Source organism: Sander lucioperca, chromosome 13, assembly GCF_008315115.2.
Source record: "Sander lucioperca isolate FBNREF2018 chromosome 13, SLUC_FBN_1.2, whole genome shotgun sequence".
In the NCBI taxonomy this organism is placed as follows: domain Eukaryota; kingdom Metazoa; phylum Chordata; class Actinopteri; order Perciformes; family Percidae; genus Sander; species Sander lucioperca.
The window spans coordinates 30,582,599-30,610,230 of record NC_050185.1 but is presented as its reverse complement, the minus strand read 5'-3'; the positions used below and the strand labels follow the sequence as shown (position 1 = coordinate 30,610,230).

The following is a 27,632-nucleotide window of genomic DNA, read 5'->3' as shown; positions in this document are numbered from 1 at the left end:
ATCCGGTGGGCGTGGTTTACACTGTCTATGGTTTTTAATAACAAAGGGATTTTTTTACCCTGAGTTGAACCTGACAGGTAGAATTTAAAGCCCACAGCCCAAACTATGTTACAAGTAAAAGTCCTGCTTTCAAAATCTCAAAAGTGTTAGAATCAAAAAATACCAAACCTGTAGGAGTACATGTGAATTATGATAAATACTCTACCTCACTGTACTTTAACTTTATGTATATGTACACACACACACACACACACACACACACACACACACACACACACACGTTTTATTAAGTTTAACATTGTAACCTGAAAACCCCATAAATAAATCATAACAAAATACCAAAAGTAAAAGCACTCATTATGCAGAATGGCCTATTTCAGAATAATATACATTATGTTACTTACTGTATACATCACATTAAAGTTGCAGTAGGTTAAGATGTGGCACATTTTAATAACTTCATATACTGCTGAGAAGTATGATCTATCTAATTTATCATCAATCTTAATCTATCATAATGTATACTTCATACTGTGAACTTTTGCACATTCCTTGGATCATTTACTACTTCGAAAAAACTGCATAGATCTTTCGTTTTTACTCAGAAATATTTAATAATAATAATAATAATAATATTATACATATTTCTTATTTTGATTCTGATACAGTGTGTGGTGAACCACACGTTTCGTTAGGTGGCGATGTTTACCTATTTTAACAGGTCCGCCACCTACATATCAACAGAAGAAAAAGAAGATGCAGGATGATGGCCCCTGACAGCAGTGATGGCGTTACTTCGTGTGCTTGTAAAGGTATCCGGCGGTGTCTCAAGTGTGAAAAGTTAAGGGGAAAAGCACAACTGGAGGCGAATGAACCAAAGGTATAAAATATCTGACTGAAAACTGTATTTTACAAGCTTTTTATCAGCAGGAAACGGACGCAGCCGTTGCTAGCTAGCGCCAGAGCGATAGAGAAAGACCATAGACTGTATATAAGACAGACAGCGCCACTCAAAAATAGCTACGGGTGCTCTGACAGGACATTCCATCTCTCAAAACGTTATTACTGAACGAGCCTGTACAGTCACATTTATCGTTATAACAAGATACATTTAACAGCATTTTGCCGTTATTACCCCGTAATAATATTTGTACCAGTTTTTCTCGTTGTAACAAGATGGCTTTTCTGTATCCAGTGGTGGAAAGGAGCTAAGTTAGTAACGTTACATTTAGCTAATTTACTCACCGTGTGCAAATTTGAGGTGCTTGTACTTTACTTGAGTATTTCCATTTCATGCTACTTTATACTTATACTCCACTACACGTCAGAGGCAAATATCGTATTTCTAACTTTTATACTTTTTATTTCATAATGTTTAGTTAGCTCGATTATGATCAATCAATTTTAATTCGTCACATGCAATCGTACGAGGTTAAATTCCAGTGAAATGTTATCCTATTAGCTCCTTCAGCTTAGTACATAAGCAGAATGTGGCTGGATGAATGGCACCGGCATTCAGATTATTAATACTAAAATCAACTAATACATTATGACGTAATATAATAGATTAAACTGCCCAGCAGTATATACTGTAAAGTAATTCACTCCTCTTACTTTAGTAAGATTTTGAATGCAGGACTTTTACTTGTAGTACTTTGAGTTATTTTTTTTACACTGTGGTATTAGGACGTTTGCTTAAGTAAAGGATCTGAGTACTTCTTTCACCACTGCACTTATCTCTGCTTGATTGTTTGATAATGCACTTCCTGGACTGGAAGGGACTGTCATGCATGTTTAATATTTGAAAGTAAGGGGGAAAAGTGTTGCAATGCACACTCTGGCTCCATATGACCTATTCTATTTATTCTGATGAAGTTTCGGCCCTCAGGCCTTCTTCAAATCCTACATAATACAGTCAAATTGTGTTTCATCATCAGAAATGACGATATGATGAATGTAATGTCTTATTCATTATTAATGTAGTGTAGACCTAACATTATAATTGTGTTTTTGTCTATGAAGATTGTGCATCGTTTACTCTACGATCCTGAGACAGGGCTTGCCATTCACAAAGATGCCGAGGCTACGTCCTTCCCCTTTCCTGGTGTCTTCCTGCGGGAGAACTTCATATCAGAAGAGGAGGAGAAAAACCTGATAAGCACGATGGATCAAGATGTGTGGAATGAATCCCAGTCTGGTCGAAGGAAACAGGTTATGTGGAACACATGTAGTTTCTGAATGTCCTAAACACACACACACACACACACACACACACGACCATGGCCAAATGTCTGTCTGTGTACTTTGGATGTGGTTTTCCAGGGTCATGCTACACATTACAAGTGAACAAGAGCTGGAGGACAAAAGTTTCACAAGTATCTTGTTTATTGGACACAGTGTTACAAACCTGCCATACTGGCTTTGGGCAGTCATACCGCTAATACCCGTACATTAGTTTTAATTCCAGTGTTTTGTTGTGCAGAGATTGTCTGCCATAATTTACCTCATCTGATCTTTATACCAGTTAACTCAGAATAGTGGGTATTCAGCTAGAGTCTGTGCTATGGTCTAAAAGTTAAATTTTGTTAAACAGTGCTTGCCAATGTCAACATCTGTTATTTTACTCCAGAAACTGTAATTTATTTAGCATATACTGTAGGAAAACATAGCATCTGTGATATCAGTCACAGGTCTCTAAAGGAACATTGGCTAAATCTAAATGTCAACATTTTGGACTAACTGTGCAGATTATAACACATGAACATAGACTGTTACCCATGGGTTTCTGAAGAGCCAAAATGAAGCTCATAGTGGGCAGCTCCTAGTGGCTCTGGCTGTCAACCATCCTGGCAGTGACTGATGTTGGCTAATTCAAATATGGGCAAAAAAGGATGTGGTGCTGAGGTGGGCTGAATGATGCCTACAGCCTATGCTCGCTACTCGATGAAACAGCAGTTTTTGGCACTTCTGCTTCATTTTTCAGCACTAGAAGTTGCCGCTTGCATATGACTCCAAAATATTAGGGCACATTTTATGTGTGTTCATCATCAATCAATGAATAAGATAGATAGATAGATATAGATAGATAGATTTTTATTGATCCCAAAAAAATGGGAAATAACGGTGTTGCAGCAGCAAAAATATCAGACACATACAGAGTAAACATTAAATAATAGAAAAACAGTATACATGAAATAATAATAGAATACTACACAAGCAATATTTTTGAAATATGTACAATTTGGCAATAAAATGTACAACTGTTTCAATAGATATAGACTAGATATAAACTTAATGTGCAAGTTGGGGAGTAAAAATGTACAATGTATAAGACATATGTAAATTCTCTCCAACAATTTATATCCTTAGTATTTAGGGTCAATATATTTTAGGGTTATTTGATTCAGTCAGTGCGACACTCACAATTGCAGACATTTTGGTTGATTAGACCACCATTCTCAAAAGTGGAGTCTGTGGCACTCTGCCAAAGGGGTCCGTGAAAGGTTTTTGGGATTTATTCATTTAAATGATCGTGATATAAAAAAAAAATCTTCTCTTTTACAAAAGGCTTCATAGTTCAACAAATATTTTAAAGTCTATAATGGTTCCTCTATCACTCTTAGAATCGGAAAGTGTGTTGAATAAATGTCTAAAATCTTTCTAATACATTTCTCTGGTGTTGTTCTTTCACATAACTAAGACTATGGAAGTGTACAAATTTTGAGTAAATATTAAAATAGTACGTGGAGATAAAACGATCTACAACTCTTTAAAAATGTCCCATTATTATTATATTCTGATGAAATAAACAAAACTTTTTTTTCTCATTGTTGCAGGACTTTGGTCCAAAAGTTAACTTCAAGAAAAGGAAAGTGCGTATAGGTGGCTTCAGTGGACTGCCTGCTTTGAGCCAAAAACTAGTGCTCCGAATGCAGCAAGAGCCAAGTCTAGGAGGCTTTCAACCAGTGGAGCAGTGCAACCTGGATTACCATCCTCAGCGAGGCTCCGCCATCGATCCACACCTAGACGACTCCTGGCTGTGGGGGGAACGCCTGGTCACCGTCAACATGTTATCGGACACTACACTCACCATGTCCCTCGAACAGGGTCTGCCAGATTTGGGACTAGCAGGGGAAGTCCATGTAGCTGTGCATCTTCCTCGCAGATCTTTAGTAGTGTTATATGGCGAGGCGCGGCACAGATGGAAACATGCCATTCATAGGGACGATGTTCAGGAGCGCAGAGTTTGCAGCACCTACAGAGAGCTGTCTGCAGAGTTTCTACCTGGAGGGCAGCATGCAGAGCTGGGAACTCAGCTGTTGAACATTTCTTTGAGCTTCCAAGGAACGCCAATATAGGCTCATCTGATGATGATGATGATGATGATGATGCAGAGGAAGGCTGTACTACCAGAGGTGGGGGTCCAGACTCCTGACTTGATAGATTAAATTTGAAACTCATTTCTATCAAATGGAATTCTATGAATGTAGTCTTTACATGATGTTTCTATGAGTTTCAGACCTACTGTCTTTCACAAATGCAGTTTTTATTGTTGTTGCTGCATTGTTAGTCACATAAAGATACTACCATAACATAATGTCTACCAGTGTTAAAGTGAGTGTCTGAACAGCTTTTATGTGATTATTAATGGTTGCTAACTACAGGTCTGAGACCCTGTTTATCCTCATAAATTTGGGAACTGGACAAATGGGCTCAAGCTGTTTTTAGAAACCGCACAGTATGTTCTGCAAATCTCAATTTTTTTCTCAATTCTTGTCTTTATAATAAAAAGAAAAACATTTTCTTCCATACACATTTGCCTCACCTTGTTTTTTTTTATGTAGAATGTGTACTTACATGTCCTGCAGTGACTGGAACTGGGGTGTCACAGATGTAATCCCAACATACACCACCTGAGTACAAATGTATTAGCATCAATATTGACTTAAAGTGACAAAAGTAAAAGTACTCATAATGCAGAGTGGCCCATTTCAGATCCATATACTGTATATTATATTACTGGAGTACAATTACTGATGCATTAGTGTGTTCTCTTGTTGCAGCTTGTAAAGGTGGAGCCAATTGTAATGACTTTACTGCTGGTTGGATTAACCTATAAAAAAAAAAAATATTTTGTAATAATAATAATAATAATAATAATAATAATCGGAATATGCAAAGTTGATTCCTGGCCTGGGCAGGGCCTTTCTGTGTGGAGTTTGCATGTTCTCTGTGTGGGTGAGCATAAAGCATGCAAACTGCAATTGTCCTTGATGTAGGTACTAGCATTACAACTGGAGTTGATCCCCTGGTTGCCCACTTTAATTACTATAGTTAGGATGGGTTAAATTCAGAGGATACATTCCTTGTATGTGTAATGTACTTAGCAAATAAAGGAAATAAACTTTAACTAGTAACTAAAGTCAAACAAATGTAGTGGGGTGAAAAGTAGGCTATATGTATAATTTACACATGTTGGTCCCTGAATAGTGGAGTAAAATGAAGATAACAAAATTATTTATATACAATCTATGGTTCATTGACCATACCTTTACTTTGAAGGCTGCGGCCGGACATCCTTGTTTACTCTAGCTGCTGGCTTGTAGTTGGCTGACTGCTGCACAACCTGTTTGTTGATCGCTCTATATGAGCTTATTAACACCCCGAGTTTATTATAAGCCGGGTTGAGTCCTCAGGGGACTTTAAGTTACCGTCGCCAAGAAGAGATAGCTAGCTTTCTGACAGTAGGCACAACAACATAACGACTATGTAGTAAGCTTGTATTGGCGACGGAATTAAAGTGAGAAGAGGCTTTTCAAATGTAGCTTGTTAGCTAACGTTAGCTGCGTCGCGTACAGTGTATGTACACACTGCCTTTTTGTTCTGCTCTTGAACAGCCTCTGCATGACAAATTATCACAAGTGGTAAGTACAGATACGGCGCAAAACAACGGTTGTTTTGTTGAAAAACGTGTCTAGAATATTGCCTGGTTGTCAATCCTCTACCCCCGGGGCTAACCCCCGGTCGCCGACCGAATTAATGGCCGGAAATCCGAGGAAGGGCGCCGGTCTCATCGGCTTGATGAAGGACGCCTTTCAACCCCACCAGCAGCCTCTCCAGCCTCACCAACCTGCAGTGGTCGATAAGAAAATGGTGGAGAAATGCTGGAAACTCATGGATAAGGTATTGACAGTGGATTTTTTTTTAGGGTAAAACACTAGCTAACCATAAAACTGAAAATGAGTCACTCTTCCCTCTTTTTCATGATCATGATCATTATCATCAGAATCAGTTTTTATGGCCAAGTAAGTGTGAACACAAGCAATTTGACTTGGCTTTTTACTGGGCTTTTGATGCTCTCAACGTAACGTTACACTCACAGAAATAGACATACGGTTAAAAACAAGGACAACAACGCTGAAACATTTGAATAGTACGTACAAATATAATTTTGTATTTAAAAAAAAGTGTACATATGCATGAACATAGTACACACATGTTAACAAACAGCTCTATGAGGATTGTAAAAAGTAATATAATAGGGCAGTGCAAATGGTGCTGAAATAAATTATGTAATGTAACAGGTTGCTCATATACATACAGTTGAGGCCAAAATTATTAGCCCCCCAGAAATTATGGAACATTTTCCTAAAAATCTTCCCAATGTTTGCAGCATTGATACAACTTGATATAATCAAACATTCACCAGTGCTATTTAGTAGCTTTTGGTACATTTTGGAATATAAAATACATTTTTAGGCTTCCTTTATGTCAAATATAGTGAAAAATGGGGTGGTCAAAAATATTAGCCCCCATGTGAATTTTTGCTTTCAAAACACACCTGTGCAGTCAATTGGCTTCCTAACAACACCTGAGGATACAATCAGCATAAAAGGATTCCAAGGAACAGGGCAGTTGAACACATTATTGGGAGGGACTACTATTACTCACCATGACAAAGACAAAGGAAATCAGTCTTGAGCTCAGAAAGAAGATAATGGAGGCTTATGATAAGGGGGAAGGCTATACTGCCATTTCCAAGCATTTCAAAGTGTCTAGAACCGCTGTACGTTGCATCATTGCCAAGTACAAGGAGACAAATTCTGTAAGAAGCAAACCTGGGCGTGGTCGTAAGCGCAAGATTTAAAGAACTCCTGGAGAGGAAAATAGTCAGATGTCAGCAAGATGATTGTTGCTGACCTGGCCTCTTCTGGAGCTGATGTTTCAAGGAACACAGTTGTGAGGGCTCTTCATCGTGGTGGGCTTCAGGGCCATCGTCCCAGAAGAACCCCTTTACTCAAAGAGTGGCACATCACAGCCAGACTGAGGTTTGCCCGTAAACATTTGAAAGGTAAAGATGAGTTTTGGAAGTTTGTGCTTTGTTCTGATGAGACTAAACTGGAACTGTTTGGGCACATGGATGTTGCTTATGTTTGGTGAAGAAAGGGAGAGGCCTTCAACCCTAAGAACACAGTTCCCACAGTTAAACATGGTGGTGGGAGCATCATGCTGTGGGGCTGTTTTGCAGCCTCAGGCACAGGGAGCCTTGTTCGGGTGCATGGCATCATGAAAAAAGAAAATGATGTTGAACTTTTGAGGGATGATATGCAGAAATCTGTTCATAGTCTAGCCATAGGTCGTCGCTGGGTCTTCCAACAATACAATGACCCAAAGCATACATCGAAATTGGTCCAACAGTTCCTGAAGGATACCAAAACCAAGGTCCTGGAGTGGCCCGCACAGAGCCCAGACCTCAATCCTATTGAGAATCTGTGGCGGGAGCTCAAAGTGAATGTCCATGCTCGGAAACCACGCAGTTTGGACCAGCTAGAGCAATTTGCAATGGAAGAATGGGCCAAAATCCCTCAGGAGACCTGTGCCAACCTAGTAAAGAACTACTCTAAGAGGTTGTTGTCAGTTGTGGCTCAGAAAGGGTACACTATTGACTATTAATGGCCAGGGGGCTAATCATTTTGGATGTCTCATTTTTGCCCTTTCTTGTTTCAACTCACTATATCAATAACATGTCCTAATCAAACTTAGTGGACATTTTGTCTTTGTTATTTTGGAAACAAATTCACTATAAACACTTGTTGATAACGGTCATTTCCATGGAGAAATCAAGAGTTTTGTCTAATTTCATAAGGTGGGCTAATAATTTTGGCCTCAACTGTATCTGAGATAGGTGGACAGCATTGGTGATTTTAGACCCTTTTTAGGGGGGCTCAAGCCCCCCTAAATTTGATCTTAGGGGGTGTTAAAACTTCAGCAAGGCACTGTATCCGTGTCACATTCTCATTAGGGGCTGAGTCCCCCTAAAGGTCTGATCCTAGAATCGCCCCTGGTGGACATTATAGTGTATATTTGACATATATATACACGTTTCAGTTATGTTTATTATGTTTTGTTATCAAATATTGGGCAAACAACTGTTTTCTTCTTAATGTTACACCTGCCCTTTTTATATTAACTAGTTACACACAAACCAGACTAGTTATAACATTATATTTAGTCTCAGAGATCCATATAAAAAAGGTCTTGTGGCATTTATTTTAGCGTTTAGTTGTGGAGCTGTCTAAATTGTCTGTATGAGAAAATGGAACCCCCAAAATTGGAATACAACAGTGTCCCTGATGCATTATCTAATTGGGGTAATTTATAGGGAATTAGGTCACAGTTATGTCTTTGCCATGGACTTTCTGGAAACACCTCAAGGACCCATGGGTGTCTGAGGGCACTTTAGGGTTGGTGTTAGATTAAATTAGAGGGTGTGTGTGTGTGTGTGTGTGTGTGTGTGTGTGTGGAAAAAGACTTAGTTTTATACATTCATTGCCAACTGTCACTCCTGTTTATCTTTTCTACAATCTTGACTGAGCTAGAGAGAAGAGAAGAAAGTAGATGAAGGGTGAGTTCACAAGAGATTAATTCAGGAGGGCTGGAGTAAGAAGAGAGGCAGATAAGAGTACCATGCACCATTTGCCTGCCTGTTGTGCAGTGTACTGTGCAAAGAGGTGGCTGCGCTGCCTCATTTACACCTACAGTATGATGTGTCTTCATGTCACATGGCACTGACTGATCCCTTTTGCTGTTTGAGGTTTTTAAACCCTCCAGTCATATGCTTCCACTTTGGACTGGGTAATAATACATTATTACTGTTGTGTGTATTGCCTTGCAGTGGAGTCGTATAAGGGGTGGGTGAAAAAAAAATCGAGACAGCATAGTATCGCAATATTTTCCGTGGCAATACTGTATCGATACACGGACCCCAAGTATTGAGGATCTTTTATTATATACATTTTTGTTACTAGAATAATAAAATGTATTTGCTTTTTGGGTTTGAGGGTTTCTTTAAAAATCTTTTTAGATAATACAGAAGTTTACAAAGTTTTCCTGTGGGGACATAGTTTGAAAGTAAAAGGTAATAAGTTGCAATATATCGCAGAATAATGCAATAGGTTTAAAAATCGCAATAATGTATGGTGACATAAGTTTTGTATTGCGGGGCCTCTGATGATCAAAGTAAGAAAATAAGTTATTGGGAGTTTTTGTTTGAGTTTTGTCTGATGTAATGCATGTGATTGAAACCGTTTGGTGTGTCAACCATTTTAGTTATAACACCTACTGTACATTGCTGTCAACAACACTTATACTTCCTCTTTTTACTGCCCAAGAATAAAGTAAAATGCCTCCAAAAATCTTTGTAGAAGAAACGCCCAAATAAGAGCATCAAGTCAGTTTTACACTCTTCATTCAAGTGAACTAAACATGGTATATATGAAAGCTCCTGGTTAAGTTGTTGATGATGTTTTCAGAACTTTGACATATCTAAATCAGGCTGTTGGCTTGGTCCACAACGTCTGAACATTTTAAAAAGCCCATAGCAGATATATTGCAAGTGCGCCCCAACATCTTGGGCGATTTGGTTTGCCTGTTACACACAAAGGAATAGACAGTGTGTATCGTTTTGATTTCTTTGCTGCCTCTCTCCGGTTAAAAACAACACATTTGTTCTTACGGAAAATGATGTACGTATTTATTTGCATATAGAGCGGGGAAATGAGATCCCATCACATGTGGTCACTCAAGACGCAGTCTAAATCCAGGTGTAAACTGACATACAGGTGTCCACCATCTCCTAATAGCCAGTATGGACATCAGAAATGATTCCAGCTAGCAAAAAGCTTTTTCAATGTACACATGGACACCAAACTGTTTTTTTTTGTAAAGACAGACTTGAAAAATCGTGAGGCTATCCTTTAAAATCCAGTCTTTGGGCCTTTGTTTGTTTCTATCCAGGTGGTGCGTTTGTGTCAGAACCCCAAGGTGGCTTTGAAGAACAGTCCCCCCTACATCCTGGACCTGCTGCCAGATACCTACCAGCACCTACGCACCGTTTTGTCCCGATACGAGGGCAAAATGGAGATCCTTGGGGAGAACGAGTATTTTCGCGTGGTCATGGAGAACTTGACCAACAAGACTAAGCAGACCATGAGCCTTTTTAAGGAGGCCAAGGAGAGGATGTATGAGGAGAACTCCCAGCCCAGGTTGGTTTATATCCTGATGAAACATTCATGCTTGTGGGGGGAATTTAGGCAGGGAGAAAGAGTTGTGAAGCAGAAAAAGTGTTTGGGTAACTGACAGATGTTAAAAAGATCAGGCTTATCATTGTTTGAGGTAGCCAAGTATCTGTGTAATGAGCCCTGAAGTTCATGATGATATAAAACTGCCTAGTTGGCAGCACTGCTGGTGACTGAAGCTACCTCTGTGTTACAAGCAGTATAATCTCAATTCATTACTAATTACATGGCTTTACAGTGATTTAGAGTAGGTGCTAAATGCTAATGCTTGTGTACATATTCGGCTGTTTTTACAAAGGAAAAAAGCTTTTTCCTAGCTAAAATAAAAACTCTAAGTAAACCAGTAAACCAAAGTGAGTCCTCTCTCTGTTACTGTATTTCCACAAGTCTGGGAGAACTCTCTCCACACTCCATTTCTACACTTTTCATCACTGTGAAATCCAACTGTTAACATTTAGCAGAAGTAGACTGAAGTAAAACCACTCAAATGTATGATAAAGGCATGATTACCCTTTCACAATCACATTCACTTCCTCTGTTCCTCAGAAAGTCATTACTAAGCAAAAGTTCATCCTTCCTCCGACACACTCTGATTTGAATCAAGCATTTCCTCAGATGTTCTGCATCAACAACTATTGTGAAGGTTAGCAAATGTATCAGTCACTGGGGCTTTACTACTACTACTACAGTCCCTTTAACTTGACTTGTTGACATCTTAACTTATTTGCTCTCCGTCCTCCCTCAACAGGTGTAATCACTCACGCTACTCCATTCTTGTGAATTTATTTTCCAACTATAAAAAGATACTTCCATATTAGAATAAGTGGATGAAGTGAAATATTTTACAGCGTCTAAAAATATTTTTAGCATGCATACCCTAATAACGCTGAACATTTCAAAGTTTAAACGACATCTTTCTTTGTGCGCTGAAGTACGCGGAAGTTCTGTGCGACTGAAAAGCGTTGAGAGAAACTGGGAAGTAGGAAGAAGAATAAAGATAAATAATGTAAATTCAAGTGTGATTTGCCTAGTTTAGTAATGGATAAGCACATTCAAACATGTTTGTTAAATGCCTGTAATCTGAGCGGTGATATGAATTTGGACAAATATTAGAACTTAGTCTAATAATAATCTACCTAACTTGTATTTCTTTCTTCCTCTCTTCTGTCACCCAGGCGGAACCTTACCAAGCTGTCTCTGATCTTCAGTCACATGCTAGCAGAGCTAAAAGCCATCTTCCCCAATGGCTTATTTCAGGGAGACAACTTCAGGATCACCAAAGCAGATGCTGCTGAATTTTGGAGGAGGTCATTTGGGGACAAGTGAGTTTTTACTATAGGTTACTTTAGTTTTTTTTTTTTTTTTTTTAAAACATTAGTATCACATGTTTTAAGTATCTTTTGGTTTGTGCTAAACTTTGTTCTGCAGCTATGCTGTTTGCTTGCACACCAAACGTAATCTGTAGTTTCATGATTTGAACTTGTCTGGCAAGTTTTTACATTAGGGGTGTCACGAGTCTCCAAATCCTCGCTTCGATAAAATTACAATTCTAAGGTCACGGTTCGATTCGATTAACGGTTTTTACATTCATTTATTTTAAAGCACAGGTTGCTATGCCATTATACAAATAATATTCAAAGATTTAATGGTCAAATGCAGCCTGTTGTTAAAATGTACTACGCTACTCAGGCTTATGCATTGTCAATGCCACTATAAGCACGTGCTTATCCACTAGAGGGACTTCCAACATCAGCCTGTCCTTGAGGGGGACCTACGCCACGGCGCTTTGCATTTCCGACACGCCGCTCTCTGTTTACGTTCATTTTCCACCACGAGCACACAGCGACACAAATCAACAGAGAACTCTGGAATGAAACGTGATCTAACAAGTGTAGTGAATCTGCTCTGTTGTAAATGCCCGGTTAGCACAATGACTTCATGTTAGAAAGCAGAGCTGAAACGATTTGTCAAAAAATAAAGTAACAAAAGTGTTAGCCACGATGCTAACGGCCGTGGCTAACACTTTTGTTAGCAACTGACGATTCCATTTTTTTATTCGAAGTTCGAGATTGTGACTTAATTTCGGTCTATTTCGAATTAAAATCGAAATCGTGACACCCTTATTTTACATTGAATTCAATGTTTGAGAGTTAATCTTACCTTATTTTATAGCCTTTCATTCACACTGGTTTTGTTTAGTGAGGTCTGAGCTTTAGGGTTTAAGATTACAATATTTAAAAACTATGATGAATGGTTAGGTTCCTACAAACCCTGTAACTTTCTGCCCCCCCCGCCTCCCTCCCATGTACTGTAGGACCATAGTGCCATGGAGGACATTTCGTCAGGCTCTCCACGAGTTCCACCCCATCAGCTCAGGCTTGGAGGCCATGGCTCTCAAATCCACCATCGACCTCACCTGCAACGACTACATCTCTGTCTTTGAGTTTGACATCTTCACCAGGCTCTTCCAGGTAAGGGGCTTTACAGATCCATGTCCTAATTCAATGAAGCGTTACAAAGTCTGAATTCTGAATCACGTTTTAGTTAAAAGGAAATAACAGTCATCAATAATACATTATCATTTATGAGTGTAGAGAATCCAAAAATATGCCGCGTGGAGTTAAATTTTTTTATTTCCTGCCTTTGCTGGTAGTTACTATAAACGTTTCATCAAATCAAATTCCTGTCTGGATTAGGGATGTTAATAATTAACAGTTAACCGACAATAAGAATTTTGATTAATACTCAGTTTTAATACTAATCAGTTAAACAGTTAATATAATTTCCTTTAAAGAGTAATAAAAGTTTGTTGCATTGTTGGTGCGTTTGTAGGTCGGGTTTGGGTGACTCCGTTGGCTGCTTGTCTATTAACAGTTAATGAGGGTTGGCTATTAACAGTTAATGAGGGTTGGCTATCAGACAAAACGTTCTAAATTAGCATCCCTAGTCTGGATAATCTCAAATTTGGGTAAGAAAGCAGAACAAAGTTAGCCTGGAAATCCAGACCCAAATCCGAAAGATTAAGGGTCTGGCAATGAGTAATGAAAATGGCCCAACTCGAGGGGCGGCACCAAGCATGCATTTGAAAATCTCACTGCACGCAATTGGATAACACTACGACCAATCACAACAACCACCAGTGGGTTTTTGCTAAGTCCCGTACACTTAGCTACCAGTGGAGCTAACTGGTAGATTAAACTCTTGCCGTATCCGGTCGGCAAAACGGCAGAAACGTCCTTCTTGCAAAGGAACGATTGGAGCGCCGTCTTCTGTTCCTCTTTTAGATAAAAAGCCAAGTCTGACTCGTTCATTGTAGCGGCCAAAAGCCGTTCCAAACAACTGGTGTTCATCTGTAGCCATCTTGCAATGTTTACTAATGACTTTGACGTCGCAGCGCTGTCGTCATCTGTTTAGCTCGTCTCTGGCCCGCCTATATCAGATACACCGATGTGATTGGTGCAGCTCGACTACAAGGGCATAGTTAATGAGCATCATTACTGAATGGCAGAGTGACTCACTGAGCAAATTCAAATTGTGCTCTCTCGAGAACTCTGGATTTCCAGGGTAGAACAAAGTTGACTTCAACAACAACAGTTGAGATCTAATTAGGATTCTTTTTTTTTTTTGTGTGTGTTGTGTAGCCATGGTCGTCTCTTTTAAGGAACTGGAACAGTCTGGCAGTCACACACCCTGGTTACATGGCCTTCCTAACCTACGACGAGGTCAAGGCTCGACTGCACAGGTTCATCCACAAACCTGGCAGGTGAGACACAGACGAGCCCGTAGAATGACATGAATCATGCTTCCTCGTGATTTTAAAAGTTTTGGAGGAGTTTAAGAGGGATGGGATTCCCAACCGCATTAAACCTACTGTTACAATTAAAAGCTGCCAGCTATTGGTTGAGATTATTGTCTTCTCTCTCAGCTACATCTTCAGGCTGAGCTGCACTCGGCTGGGCCAGTGGGCAATCGGCTACGTGACAGCCGATGGGAACATCCTGCAGACCATCCCCCATAACAAACCACTCTTCCAAGCCCTCATTGATGGATACAGAGAGGGATTGTGAGTCCCACTACAACACAGTGTCAATGCACCAATGTATACATTTTAGGGTACAAAACATTTATTTGCATTGGTAGATGCAACCCAAATAACGAAACGGGGTATCAAGGCGAGAGGTTCTAGATATAAAACAGTAGACTATACCAAAGATCAGAACAGGGGATTCTGAAGGGTCTTCAGATAAAGCCGTGGTGTATCCTGTAGAGTCACATTTATCACTGGTAGAATAAAAAAAATACATATTTTCAATGAAAAAGTCAGCACATAGGAGTTTTAACTTATTTTCTTGCAGTCACATATTACAGCATGCATATTGTTGCTTCACTGAAAATATATCTTGAAAGTATCAAAAGTCCCTCCACTGTCCTGCCCTGAAAGGCAGCAGTAAAAGCTTGGAGCTTGCTCCTTGGTGGAGGGCAGTAGCTGTAGTCCACTTGGATTGATTGAAATGACGATAAAAATATAAAAATGGCCATAGAAACTTCTCTAACACCTCCTGCAGCACAGTTCCCTTCTTTACTTTTGATCCATATCTTCAGCATGTTGCAATCACTCATCACTTTACAAATAAGTTGCTAAATATGCAGTAGTGCGACACAGAAATAAGATACTTTAATGTTTAAAGACAACATCTAGTGAACGTGAGAGGAACTGCAGTTTAAATACGAGTCACCGTTCAGCTGAGGCGGGGATTTTAAAGCGGCTCTAATCAATATTTTAAAATAATAGAAATGTGTAATGTGAAAGAGGTCTTTGTAGTGACAAACCCACAGAGAATTATTACCATTGCCGCAGTTTCTCTCAGCTGTACGGAGCGTTTCAGCGTATTTTCAGTCATTGTTTTGGCTTCACAGCTATGTTAAGAAACTTCATATACGGTGATACTAACGTGTGTGCGTGTTTTTGTGTTTCTTTTTACATATGCGGTGGTTCTCTAGCTATCTGTTCCCAGATGGTCGTACACAGAACCCAGACCTAACAGGGCTGTGTGAACCTTCTCCACAGGACCACATCAAAGTTACTCAGGTATGGCCTTGTTTTTTTCTCATCTGCAAACCAGTCAGCCTTATGCTTGTGCCTCAGAAATGCTGCTTTTACACAACTACAGCAGTCACACTGCAAACGATGCATAAGGCCAATCAGTGCCCCCATGTTATGCTACAATATACACTGTAGACCAATGACAATGAATAAATAAAACCCTCTAGGTTGAGAATGACTTGACTCGTACCTTAACAACTATGATCTTCACTATAAACAACCTGTGTCTCCTCTTCCTCCCTGCAGGAGCAGTACGAGCTGTACTGTGAGATGGGCTCCACTTTCCAGCTCTGTAAGATATGTGCAGAGAACGACAAGGATGTGAAGATCGAGCCCTGCAGACACCTGATGTGCACCTCCTGTCTGACTGCCTGGCAGGTGAGGCTGCATGCACACTATAAAGTTTTATTGCTTTGTTTTCTGGCAGCTCTGTAAATCCTGACAGTCAGAAGGAAAGTCCATCTTTCTTTCTTACTGCTGTAAACATGTATTTAAATCATTTAAACTTCATATAATATATACTTCAACATCATTTAAAATCATCGATTACCATAAGATCTCCAACTGTTGCCTTTATTTACTCATGATTTAGCAGGAAGCTTCCCTTTTTTTCTGATCTGATCTCTTCTTTAAATTTGCTTTTGATGCTGTTTATTTTTATTTTTTTTTTTAAGATTTTTTTTTGGGCTTTTCCGCCTTTAATGGACAGGACAGCTAGGTGAGAAAGGTGAGAGAGAGAAAGAGGGAAGACATTAGAGCAAACCTCCCCCATGTTAATTTGAATAACCTGCATTTCCACAGCAGTAACTCAATCAGTACAAGCTCTCTTATCTAAACAGAAACTTCTGTAATTGTTTCCAGTTTCTTCCTCATTGAAAATGTTTTCGATCACTGTTAAGCTAGCGTCAATGAAACCTTCACAATAAGAGCCTTCCAGCTGCTTAAAGGGCATAATCCCACCCTACCCTTTTAGACTTTTAATTTGAAGCATATACAACAAGTGTGGAGTTTAATTGACCATCGCTTAGCATTGATGGCAAAAAAGGGGGTAAGTGATTTGAAATAATTAGTGCGTCAATGCATTATGTATGACATGAGTGTTGCTGTACTGATGGAATAATTGACCATGTGTTGGCTCACATGATGAATTCAGCATCATTTTCTCATGTTAAAGGAACACGCCGACTTATTGGGACTTTAGCTTATTCACCGTATCCCCCAGAGTTAGATAAGTCCATACATACCCTTCTCATCTCCGTGCGTGCTGTAACGCTGTCTGACAGCTCCACCGGTAGATTAGCCTAGCACAGAACATGCAGGTGAATGGTTCCACTAATCCTACTGCTCCGAATTGTGACAAAAGTGACAAAATAACGCCAACATGTTCCTATTTACATGTTGTGATTTGTAGAATCACAGCATGTACAAAAAACAACGTAACATGAGACACAGCCATCTTCTAACCGTAAACAAACCAGGAACTATATTCTCAGACAGGCTTGCTGCAAAGCAAATCATTCCGCCCAAGTACTATATTCTTCCGCCTGAGAATATAGTTCCCGGTTTGTTTACAGTTAGAAGATGGCTGTGTCTCATGTTACGTTGTTTTGTGTAAATGCTGTGACTCTACAAATCACAACATGTAAATAGGAACATGTTGGCGTTATTTTGTCACTTATTCGGAGCAGTAGGATTACTGGAACCATTCACCTGCATGTTATGTGCTGGCCTGATGCCGCTGGAACCGTCAGACAGCCTTACAACACGCACAGAGATGAGAAGGGTATGTATCGACTTGTCTAACTCTGGGGGTTACGGTGAATAAGCTAAATTCCCAATAAGTCGGCGTGTTCCTTTAAGTTTTAAGCTTAGTTACAATTGAAATTTGAGAGTTACTGTGATCTATTTATTAAGATCTGTTCAAATGAGGAAATTCACTGACAACAACAAAGGAATGTACTAAATGGAAACTTAAATGTATGCTTAACAGTTTATTAAGAGAACAACTGTAATGTCCACTTCAATGTCCACAAGGTTTGTCCAACTCAAAGAAGCCCTCCTGAAAGAACTCCTCGCTAGTCCAACCAAAATGTAAAAACAAACAAATGAAATATATGTTTAAAAAGAAATCAGCAACAGCCAGTGCATTGCCAAAAATGGGCTAAAAAAACAAACAACCCAAAGAATCAAACTCACCGGATGCAGAATTAGTAATCTGGCCTTGGCTTGATTTCCAGTCCTCTGCTCAATAGTTATTGTCCTCAAATCAGACTGAATTCCTTGTTCACTTCACATGGATGAGGTACAAATTTCAAAAGGAGCTAAATAGTTTTTTCCCTTCTCGACTGAAGGCTACATAAGTCCTCCGTCTACCTCCAAAAGCATTTTCCTCCCCCCCCCACCCCAAACAATTATCTTCCCTTTGCTCTCAGGGCCACGCCCCTTACACCTGTGATCCTGGAGGAAACAGGTCACCTGACCAGTGTCAGCTGTACCAGACTATGCACGGCCAACACAAGTAAAAGCATTGGTGACAGATAGTGTGCCAGAGGTTAAACTCAAGTGTCATAACAGAAGTGGTATTCTCACTTACTAATCCAGAAATTAAAACAATTTTGCTTTTCTTTTCTTAAGATCAACGCTTTTCAATGTTAAGCTGCTGTTGGTGAGATTCAGCCCCTTCCGCAGTTGTTCCGTGGTCAATAGGCCCTTCACTTCTTCACCATTTTTTTTTACTTTTGGATCATGGATTTGCCTCTTTAAAATAATGTCAATTTAGGTATAACATGAAAACACTACAATACTACTTTTTGTTTTTTATCCACACTTTTACTTAATTGCTTCAGCCTATATAGCTGATGCTTATTGGTAGTTCAAAAGTTCCCTGTTCCTCCCTTTGGGCTCTCACTCTGTTAGAGAGACAGTTAACAGCTGTAACATGTGTTGGAGCAAAAGTAAAGTGTCTCATATCTGACAAAGGCCTCGCTCTGCTCCCCTTAAATTTAAACGTTGCTTTCTGTGTGTATGTATCAGGAGTCGGAGGGTCAAGGCTGCCCCTTTTGCCGCTGTGAAATTAAAGGCACGGAGCCCATCGTGGTGGACCCCTTCCACCCGAAGGCCAGCGGGGCTTCCTTTGCCGGTTTCCAGGGGTCCAGCAGAGCAGAAGCTGCCGCCAATGACGAGGAAGACGACGATCGCTTGGAGGACCACCTTCTCATGAGCAGGCTGGCCTGCACTAAGGTAAGAGGATCACATACAAAAAGGTTTATATGTCAGGACACACGAACATCAACTCGACAGACGCTCAGATTTATTCTCCGGAATCCATGCGGGATCATCGTAGTCCCTGCTGACTGAAATTGGCTGCTGTTGTCCATCCATCCATCTTCGTCCTTACCAGATGCCCAAACCACCTCAACTGGCTCCTTTCGACTGCTGTTGAACTGTCTTTATTGTATTACTTTAGATTGTAGTAGTGGAATTGAACTCTCATTGCTTTGTGCCATCTCTAAATGTGTGTGTGTGTGTGTGTGTGTGTGTGTGTGTGTGTGTGTGTGTGTGTGTGTGTGTGTGTGTGCGTGCGTGCGTGCAGGTAGAGCGCCCACCATCTCCAATGTCTCAGCTGCCTCCGGTGCCCCCGCGACTGGACCTCCTGCAGCAGAGACCCTCCAGCTCCCACAGCGTTCAGGCTCAGGGAGCCACAGCCAAGGTAAGTGTGTGTGTGTGTGTGTGTGTGTGTGTGTGTGTGTGTGTGTGTGTGTGTGTGTGTGTGTGTGTGTGTGTGTGTGTGTGTGTGTGTGTGTGTGTGTGTGTGTGTGTGTGTGTGTGTGTGTGTGTGTGTGTGTGTGTGTGTGTGTGTGAGGAACAGCGTTTTAACAGAGAGTTAAGGCCGATTTATGCTTCTGCGTTAAATCGACTACTCATTTCCGAGTTCTCCTTCTCCATAAACAACATGAAATCAAGGAGAGGGTTAACTTTTCCTGCTATAGATTTCCCACCGTGGTCAGAAAGCACAGGGGAGACACTTTGTTTCTCCCACTATGCCTCTAGAATCGCTACTCGCTCCGAAGCTAATCCTCGTCACTCTCCCACACACTTCCCACGCATGGCCGACCCTGCTGTTCTCTTAAAGAGATCGACGCGCACACCAGCGCACAAGTATATACTTCAGACCACTTACGTAGGCTACGGCGAAAGCTCTGCGTGGAGCCATAAATCAGCCTTTAGATGGTCAAGCCTACTTACCAAACCTCTAATCTACTGCCAGCTGTACTAACGCAGTCAACACGAGGTCCCTATCAGTAAAGAAGTTAAAGGATGTTTGTCTACGTGTTAATAACACAACCCACTCCTATCTGCACGGCAGATTGCAGCCACTCACAGAGACAAGCCACTACCTCCGCCTCCAGCCCTGAGAGAGCTGCCCCCTCCTCCCCCTCCAGAGCGCCCCTCCCTGGTCGGCCAGGACTCCAGATTCCAGAGGAGACCCCTGCCCTCCACCCCAGACCAGCCCGCCTGGGCTTCCAACTACATGGTCCCACGTCCGGCGACCAAGGCCCTGTCGGCCTTGTCCTCCAGCCCTCAGAGCAATGGGACAAGTGGAGAGGGAAGCAAACCACAAGCAGCTACTAATGCTATCTACTGCCTCACTGCAAGGTACGGAGCTCTGCTGTTGTGAGGTGCAATAGATAGCTAGTTCTGGTCTCATCAGGAAGGAAGAACAAATGGCTGTAAAAGGATGAATTCAAGTTTTGCTGCCATAGGGCAAAAGTATATTTACAATTTTTCATATTAAGTTATCGTGCGACCACATTGTTCTGGACACACTAGCAACAGCTTTTAAATCTGATGGTTTCCATTTTAAGTCATACCCAGCCGCATGGCGTAGGAAAAATATGTGAGGAAGTGAGTCAGATCTTCTAAAATATAGGGCATGATGTGCAGCATATTACACGGACATTTACCCTGTTTGCAACTATGCACATACACAAAAATGGAACGTCTTCTTAACATAAAAAATATATACAGTTTTGCAAAAGTTATTACCTGCTCAGGTGCAGAGTACAGCAACTATATAATCAATATGGAATGCAGTATAACCACATCAAAAGTACCAGTGCATGTTTCAGTGTGGAAACATGCATATGCTGTGATAATAAAAACTCTAAACTCAAGGTTCACTAACTTAGCTATAATAAGGCTGGGAGTGATTGAGTTTTTATCACAGTATACATATTCCCAAGGTCAAGACTGAACCTCCACGCCTAAGTTTTGTGCATGTTTTTGTGACCTCAGATCTTTTAAAAACGAGAGAACCAGCTTATAAACCACAAATGGAAAAAGTCGAGATAATCCCATCATGCCTTGTGTTGTCTATATATGATCAGATCTCTGCAAGCGTCAGTGGCGTCGAGCGGGGAGAAGCCGTCATCTGACTGTGAGGAGAATGAGTACATGAGTCCCACCTCTCTCCCAGCCTCCGGTGCCCCCTGGGTCGTAACAGGCTCCTTGGTGCCCCCGCCTCCGGCCCAGGCAAACCACCACAATGACATCAGGTAAACAGGAGTGATGAAAAGGCTCCCCGGGGCCGTTCATTGTCCTGAAATAAAAAAAATAAAAGTATTTATCAAGTGGTTCAGTGTAGAAATCGGCCCTTGGGCCAAAATGTTGAGAATTGCCATAGGATTATAAGTGTAACTTTTAGGCCTTCTCCACTGCAGGAACAGTGGAACATTTTGGTTTAACCTAGCAGGACTTTGCACAGCTCCCAACTTTTTTTTTTTTTTTCACACATGCAGTATTTCTCTCCAAGACCTGTACACAGACTTGAATGTGTTAAATCTCCTTTCATTGCTTGCCAAACAGCACATAAGAAATGATGTAGTCGGTCTCACTGTAGCCGCTTAATGCTGTGTATCCAAAATGTCCTTGTACGTAAAATACAGTGGAAATGAAAGTACCGAAAACTCACCAGGTCCTGAAAGGTTGCGACAAAGGGCTACAAGAGGTAACCTGGGAGTTCCCAACAGGCGCACACATTCGTTCTGGCAGGCACGAACACAACATTGTGTCTCTTCAAAGATATTAGCTAGAGGAAACGTATGTGAATTGTAGAGGGGAAGAAACAAAGTAAATACTCCATTGAGATGTCAACGAAATGTAAAATGTGGAGCTAAACTCTTGGAAACAGTCAGGAGTCTTTTCAGAAAGACGTTGATTGGAATTGTCCTAAATCGGGTTAACTTAAAGAATGAATATCTTTCAATCGAAGGAATCTGATACTGATGACTCACTAGAGATAATTAGACTATATTACACATTTTAAGGGAATTCATAACTGGATTTTGTACATGCAGTAATACTGGCCTAATTGCTGCCATGATGTATCTGGAGCAGTGTTTTTTGTTTTTGTCCACCAGAGGGCTCTGGAGCCTCAGTTTTGTTTGTCCATGGAGGTCCCCTTCCTAAACCCACATACATTGTTATTTGTGTTTCACCTCCTTGAGTAAATAATTTACAGGTACGTTTCTTGGGAGAGGACTAGGGCTGTGACGATAACCGCATCACCGCAATACCGGCGGTGACGTGTCACTACCGTGGCGATGACATCACCGCATTTTATTTTTATTTTTTTACATTTTTTTAACTTTTTGCTAGCGGAACAGATATTGTGTGATATGAAATATAATGAAAGCAATAATCATTGTGTAGTTATCGTCATCGACTGTCTTCTATCCTATGTTCAAGAGTTTATGGAGAGAAAAAAAAACAGTTGCTGGATGGACAGTCCATTGAGCTGAGGTGGACGTGGACACATTAACATTAACGCTGCAGTGTTTACCATTGCACATTAGCCTAGCAGCTAGCGGAGTTTCCTTCTGCTTATAGCTTAATGCCTGCATGCATGTTTTGCAGCCTAAACAGAGCGGCTTATATTGGTTATATTAGAGATTAGAGCAACAAGTTCTGCCGAGTCGCCCTCTCTGCTCTCTGTCTGCTCAGCTGCTAAGACCGCTGTGCCGCTCGCTCTCCTTGCGCGACCACATGGGCACTGACGTCACTCACTTAAGGCACCCTGCCGTTCTCGCTCTAACTTACACTAGTCTCGTAAGGGGGTTGCGGTTAACCGCCATACCGACAAAGCAACATATCACCGCTGTAAGAAAAACAATATACCGTCACAGCCCTAGAGAGGACTAGATTTTGTGTAAGGACTGGACATAAAGAATGACTATTAATAGCACTCCCAATGATTTCTCCGTTTCCCAGCAGTGAGGCGGATGACATTGACTCTGAGGACCCCCAAGTCTACGAGTCCATGTGTATTATCCAGGCCCAGGCTGGGTGCTCTGAGATGGCACAGGCCTCCGACCTGGGTAACATTCACACTTATTATTTCTATCCTAAGGGAAAATAAAGGGGAACATTTTACCGTTTTACTCTTTGACCTATTCTTACATACCCTGGTGCTGCTAATATTAATTTACTAAAGTTTTTTGAAGAGGCACTCTAATATTTTGGACAATAGTTACAATGTAAGTCGTGTCCTCCTTGTCACACATAATGATGAATTTGGTCCAATGGCTCCTGGGGAAATCAGAGGAACTCTTTTGAATGACTAAATAAATACAGATGTAGTCCGACCATAAAGTGGACATTAGTACGTTAGGTACTGTTTATTTCACGGCTGTTATATTACAATGCCATACATTGTACAGGTGTTTATTGTGTATTGACTGCAGGTGTTTGTGTTTTTTCAGACCACCTTCAACATTCAGCTGCTGTGGTCCCCCTGGACATGAAGGAGGAGACCAATGAGGAGGATATTTATGAGTATGACTGTCCCAGACCGGTTGTCCATCCCGCCCCCACCAGAAGAACCCTGTCAGAGACCAACGGCCCCTCGGTGGCCTTTAGCACTCTCAGCATTGACAGTGAAGTAAACGCCAGTATGTATTAAGTTATTATGTTTGCTGCTTTAAGGTAGAATGCCTCCAATGCAAGTGTCTGGCTGCATAGGCAAAAACCCAAACGTTTAATCTTATTTTTTTTTAAGAGGTTGTTCTGTCTTTGGATAATGCTAGTAGCCAGCCATCATTGACTACGTTTACATGCACATAATATTCTGTTTTTTTGCCCTTATTCCAAAAAAGACAATAATTGTACTAAGCTGTTTATCTGGCAAATGAAAATGAATATTCCTCTAATATTCCTGTGTACATGCAGCCGTTAAAATAAGATCTTTTCAAAGTTTACTGCCGCTGGCGGACTTGTTTGACTGTGTAAACGCAGCCTCCGTCTTTCATTCCTTAAACCACCTTCTAGAAAAGGTCAGGGTTGGGATATTTAAGCGTATCCCGAAACCTGTTGATATCCAAGTCTTTTAATAATGTTTAGAAGTAGGTGAGTTTCTCTTTCCGAAAAGAACTGTGGGCTCTTCTTTTGGCCATGCATCTCTACCCCAGCCTAGCAAACAGTTGGCTAGTTGGTTTGTTTACAACGAACAGATCCGACTGCAAGCAGGCAAGATGCTGTGTGTCACAAACTGCGCTTAAAACCCCCAACTGAGACGCATATTCAGAATTTGCTGTATATGTGGTCCAAAGACAGCTTTTAATACCCGAAAAATATCAGCATATTGTCTTAATCGGAAAATGCTACATTCCGAATCAGGCCTAATCCGGAATATCCCAACAAAATATGCTGTTTACATGACCTGTATCAAATTCTGAATATCGTCATATTCGGATTAACAGTGGAATATTATTGTGCATGTTAAACGTACTCATTCTTATTACAATCTGTCACTCATCGTAGTCTTTTAAGCGTTTCCGTAAATCATAGATCCACAATCTACTAGGGCGCGTTAACTCTGCGTTCGCTGCTCTGGAAGCCAAATTGACCAACACAAATGAAAAAGCTCTGTAATCCTGAATCCAACACAATGTTTCCCCGCTCTTTGTGATCGTTGTCTACTTACCCGTTTGTTTCCAGGTATGTTTGCAGCAGCTGTCGACCCTGAACGCCCCCCCAAACCTCTCCCACGGCGAGCCAACTCGGACCGGCGGCCTCGGCCAGTGAACCGGGAATTTTCCGCAGCATTGCCAGACCTCCCTGGTCCCTCCTCCTCCCCTCCACCTCCTCCTCCGCCCGCAGTCCCTGGAAGCCAAGCCCTAAACGGGGAGATTGAATGCCTGATGTCCCAGGGCTACTCTATCCAGGACATCCAGAAAGCCCTGATGATCGCCCAGAACAATTTGGAGACGGCCAAGAACATCCTGCGAGAGTTTGTCTCCATCCCCTCCACGGCACACATCGCCACATAGTCACTCCAGGCACGCCCCTCCCCCCCCCTCCCTCTGTCTCGTCTCTGTCTCCAACGTGTGCCATCATCTTGGATAGCATTTACCAAGCACCTTTCCTGCAGGGGCACGCGGACCTGCCAAAAAGGCTTTACTCTGAGGAGTAATGCTGCGTTCACGTCATATCACAAGATGCAGACGAGCGTTCTAGTTTGAAACGCTCCCATCCAAAGTCATTAGTAACAAACGATGAACTCACTGCAACAGGTATTACTGTGGAGTTTTAGTGTGGAAATATATTCTTTTGATTCTCTCGGACTACTGTTATACCAATGCAAAGTGTTTGATATTGAAGCCTCAAAATCTCTCGTTTACTCGTAATCGCCACTTGGAAGATTGAGGTTTTTTTTTTTTTGTGGGCTCCCTACAACGGAAGTATCCGTCGGTCGGTTTAAAGGAGCAGCTCGCTCGAGGCAGACGAGTCCGATATGATCTGAACGCAGCATACGTGGAGGATGGAAGCCTTTAATGTGAGCTCTCTGTAGCCAAGCTTTGACCCTGTTGTACTATGCTGAGGTCCACTCGTTTCCCCCCAGCCTGAGTCCTTTCTCTCATTAAGCTAAGTGTTGAAGCTACAGCGATCAGTAGCGGGACCCGGCTGTGGATCGTTGTTTTGTGTCCCACCGCCGGCAGTCGTTCAGTTTGGTGCTTTTTACGGGCTTCTTGGCAAATTTGTGGCGTACGAAAATATGTAGCGACGCGAGTCAGTTCGGTCGGGAACCATTAGTGACCAACTCTGTGGTGTGTTTGCTCGTGCTGATGAATGTGAATGTTGAGTCGCAGTGCAGTATCGCAGGGCTTCGTGTCGTACGCGTTGGCGTCACTGTGGCTCGCTCGGGGTTTTTTTCTTTTTTTTTTCTCAGTGGTATTTGACAAGTTGAACCTATGAGTCCGTATTTCCTCTCAGCTCCCCGGTTCAGTGCAGTTTCTATAACAAGTTTTAACGTCTAAGTACTCTCATAACTTGTTGTGCTGTGTGTAGTACTAACAATGGCTGGATTTTCTGAAGTTTATTTTGTCGTTTTTAATTCCACGATTGCCTGCCACCATCCCGGGTGGTCTGACACCGAAGGCTGGTGTATCTACTCTAAAGCTTCTGTATACTCTCCTAGTTTCTTACTAATAAGCAAAAGGACTTTAACATGTGCTGTTTAGATTTCCTCTCACGCGTTAGTGTGATTTGGCTCGGCATCACATTTGTACCCAAAACAGCCGAGGAATCATCAGATTGAAGGGATTTACATTGAGCTCTGAAGCAAAAAAGCAGACGGTGGTCACGTGGACTCAGGTACTCCGTAACACGCCAGGGTTGAATGTAAGGAACCAACAGATGACAAGGACACATGATATAATGTTGGCAGGGTTGTGGACGGGCGCTAATGACTAGGGTTGGGTACCGGTTCCACTATGGAACCGGTTCCTACGCAACCGGTAGGAATCGGACTGGATTAGAACGCAAATTTCGGTTCCTCATTTCGGTTCCACTTAATGTGTCGACTGAAATATTCACTCGCTCCGAAACGGACGTAAAAATATCACCCTTTCTCTGTAGTCTACTGTTAGCTAGCTACCGTAAATGTAGGCTACTTTTAAAATGCCGTATTTTCCCTCTGGGCTCACCAAAACGGACGTAAAAGCGTCTTTGATGTCATTTTTCAGTTTTTCAAGAATCGGTTTAGGAATGGGAATCATATTAATAGTACTGGTTCAGCATCGGAATCGCAAAAATCCAAACGATAGCCAACCCTACTAATGACACATTATTACAGAACATTACAATGATTGGATTTTCTTGATTATTGTTACCGTACCTGCATTAGATTTACAGTGCATACAACCAGTATTTTAAAATCAGCTTTGCGATGCTTCCCCATTCACTTTCTCCCATTTCAAACTGTGGAGATGTCTCATTCAGTTCCAGTAATCCGCCCATCGTGCTGCATCTCGTGCAACTCGGACATTTCAGTCACTTCATGGAATTTGTCGCAGGATGAATGTTGACAAGACCAATGAGCCTTCTAAGGCAAATAAAATGTTAGAGCTGAAATTACTAAGAGATTAGTTGATCGACAGAAAATTTTATCTGCAACTATTTTGATAATCGTTTAAGTCAAGTTCCAGCATCTCAACTGTGTGGATTTGCCATTTCATTTGTCTTAAAGGTACAGTAGCTAAGCCTTATAAAACTAACTTTCTGTTATATTTGCTGAGACTGACCCTATGTTCCAGTAGAACTACATGAAGCAGGTCATTAAAAAATAAATCCAGCTCCTCTGGCACCATCTACAGCCTGGGGGGGGGGGTGTCTAACTGCGTGTCAATCACTGCTCATGCACACGCATTCATTCTCCCTTGTGGGGGGAGGGGCTTAGGAGACCGTTTTGGGCTTTAGCAGAAAGGGGGGAGGGACTGAGAAGTTGTTGATGTTCAAATTTTTTGTCTAAGTCCTGGATCTTCACACTCCTACCTACAGCACCTTTAAAGTCATCAATTGGACTTCACTCACATCCAACAAAAATCTCCAAATCACCACCTAAAATTGAAATGGAGTAAACTTTAAATAGTCCCAGTGTTGTGGATTTCACTCAG

General features: G+C 41.4%; 2 protein-coding genes and 1 long non-coding RNA gene across 4 annotated transcripts; 2 read left to right on the top strand and 1 right to left on the bottom strand.

The window, feature by feature from the left end:
- The first annotated feature begins 678 nt into the window (after positions 1-678).
- Positions 679-4,811, top strand: alkbh4 (alkB homolog 4, lysine demthylase). Its single transcript, XM_031308159.2, has 3 exons — positions 679-880; positions 2,023-2,211; positions 3,837-4,811. The coding sequence occupies exons 1-3, from the start codon at positions 764-766 to the stop codon at positions 4,356-4,358; spliced, it is 828 nt and encodes a 275-aa protein (XP_031164019.2). The 5' UTR covers positions 679-763; the 3' UTR covers positions 4,359-4,811.
- Positions 4,655-5,641, bottom strand: LOC118496600. The gene is made up of 2 exons (XR_004899196.1): positions 5,550-5,641; positions 4,655-4,913 (listed from the first exon to the last, which is right to left on the bottom strand). It is a non-coding gene; the product is annotated as an uncharacterized LOC118496600 (long non-coding RNA).
- On the top strand, positions 5,621-26,486 carry LOC116056043 (E3 ubiquitin-protein ligase CBL-like). Of its 2 annotated transcripts, none has more exons than XM_031308158.2 (15): positions 5,621-6,183; positions 10,297-10,544; positions 11,753-11,899; positions 12,892-13,048; positions 14,219-14,340; positions 14,503-14,640; positions 15,579-15,666; positions 15,928-16,059; positions 18,715-18,921; positions 19,274-19,390; positions 20,048-20,337; positions 21,069-21,236; positions 22,954-23,057; positions 23,442-23,630; positions 24,676-26,486. In XM_031308158.2, exons 1-15 carry the CDS (start codon positions 6,040-6,042, stop codon positions 25,005-25,007), a joined length of 2,583 nt encoding a protein of 860 aa, XP_031164018.1. In that variant the 5' UTR covers positions 5,621-6,039; the 3' UTR covers positions 25,008-26,486. The 2 variants fall into 2 exon arrangements, with proteins under 2 accessions (XP_031164018.1, XP_031164017.1); XM_031308157.2 differs by having other exon boundaries at positions 22,951-23,057.
- The last annotated feature ends 1,146 nt before the right edge of the window (positions 26,487-27,632 follow it).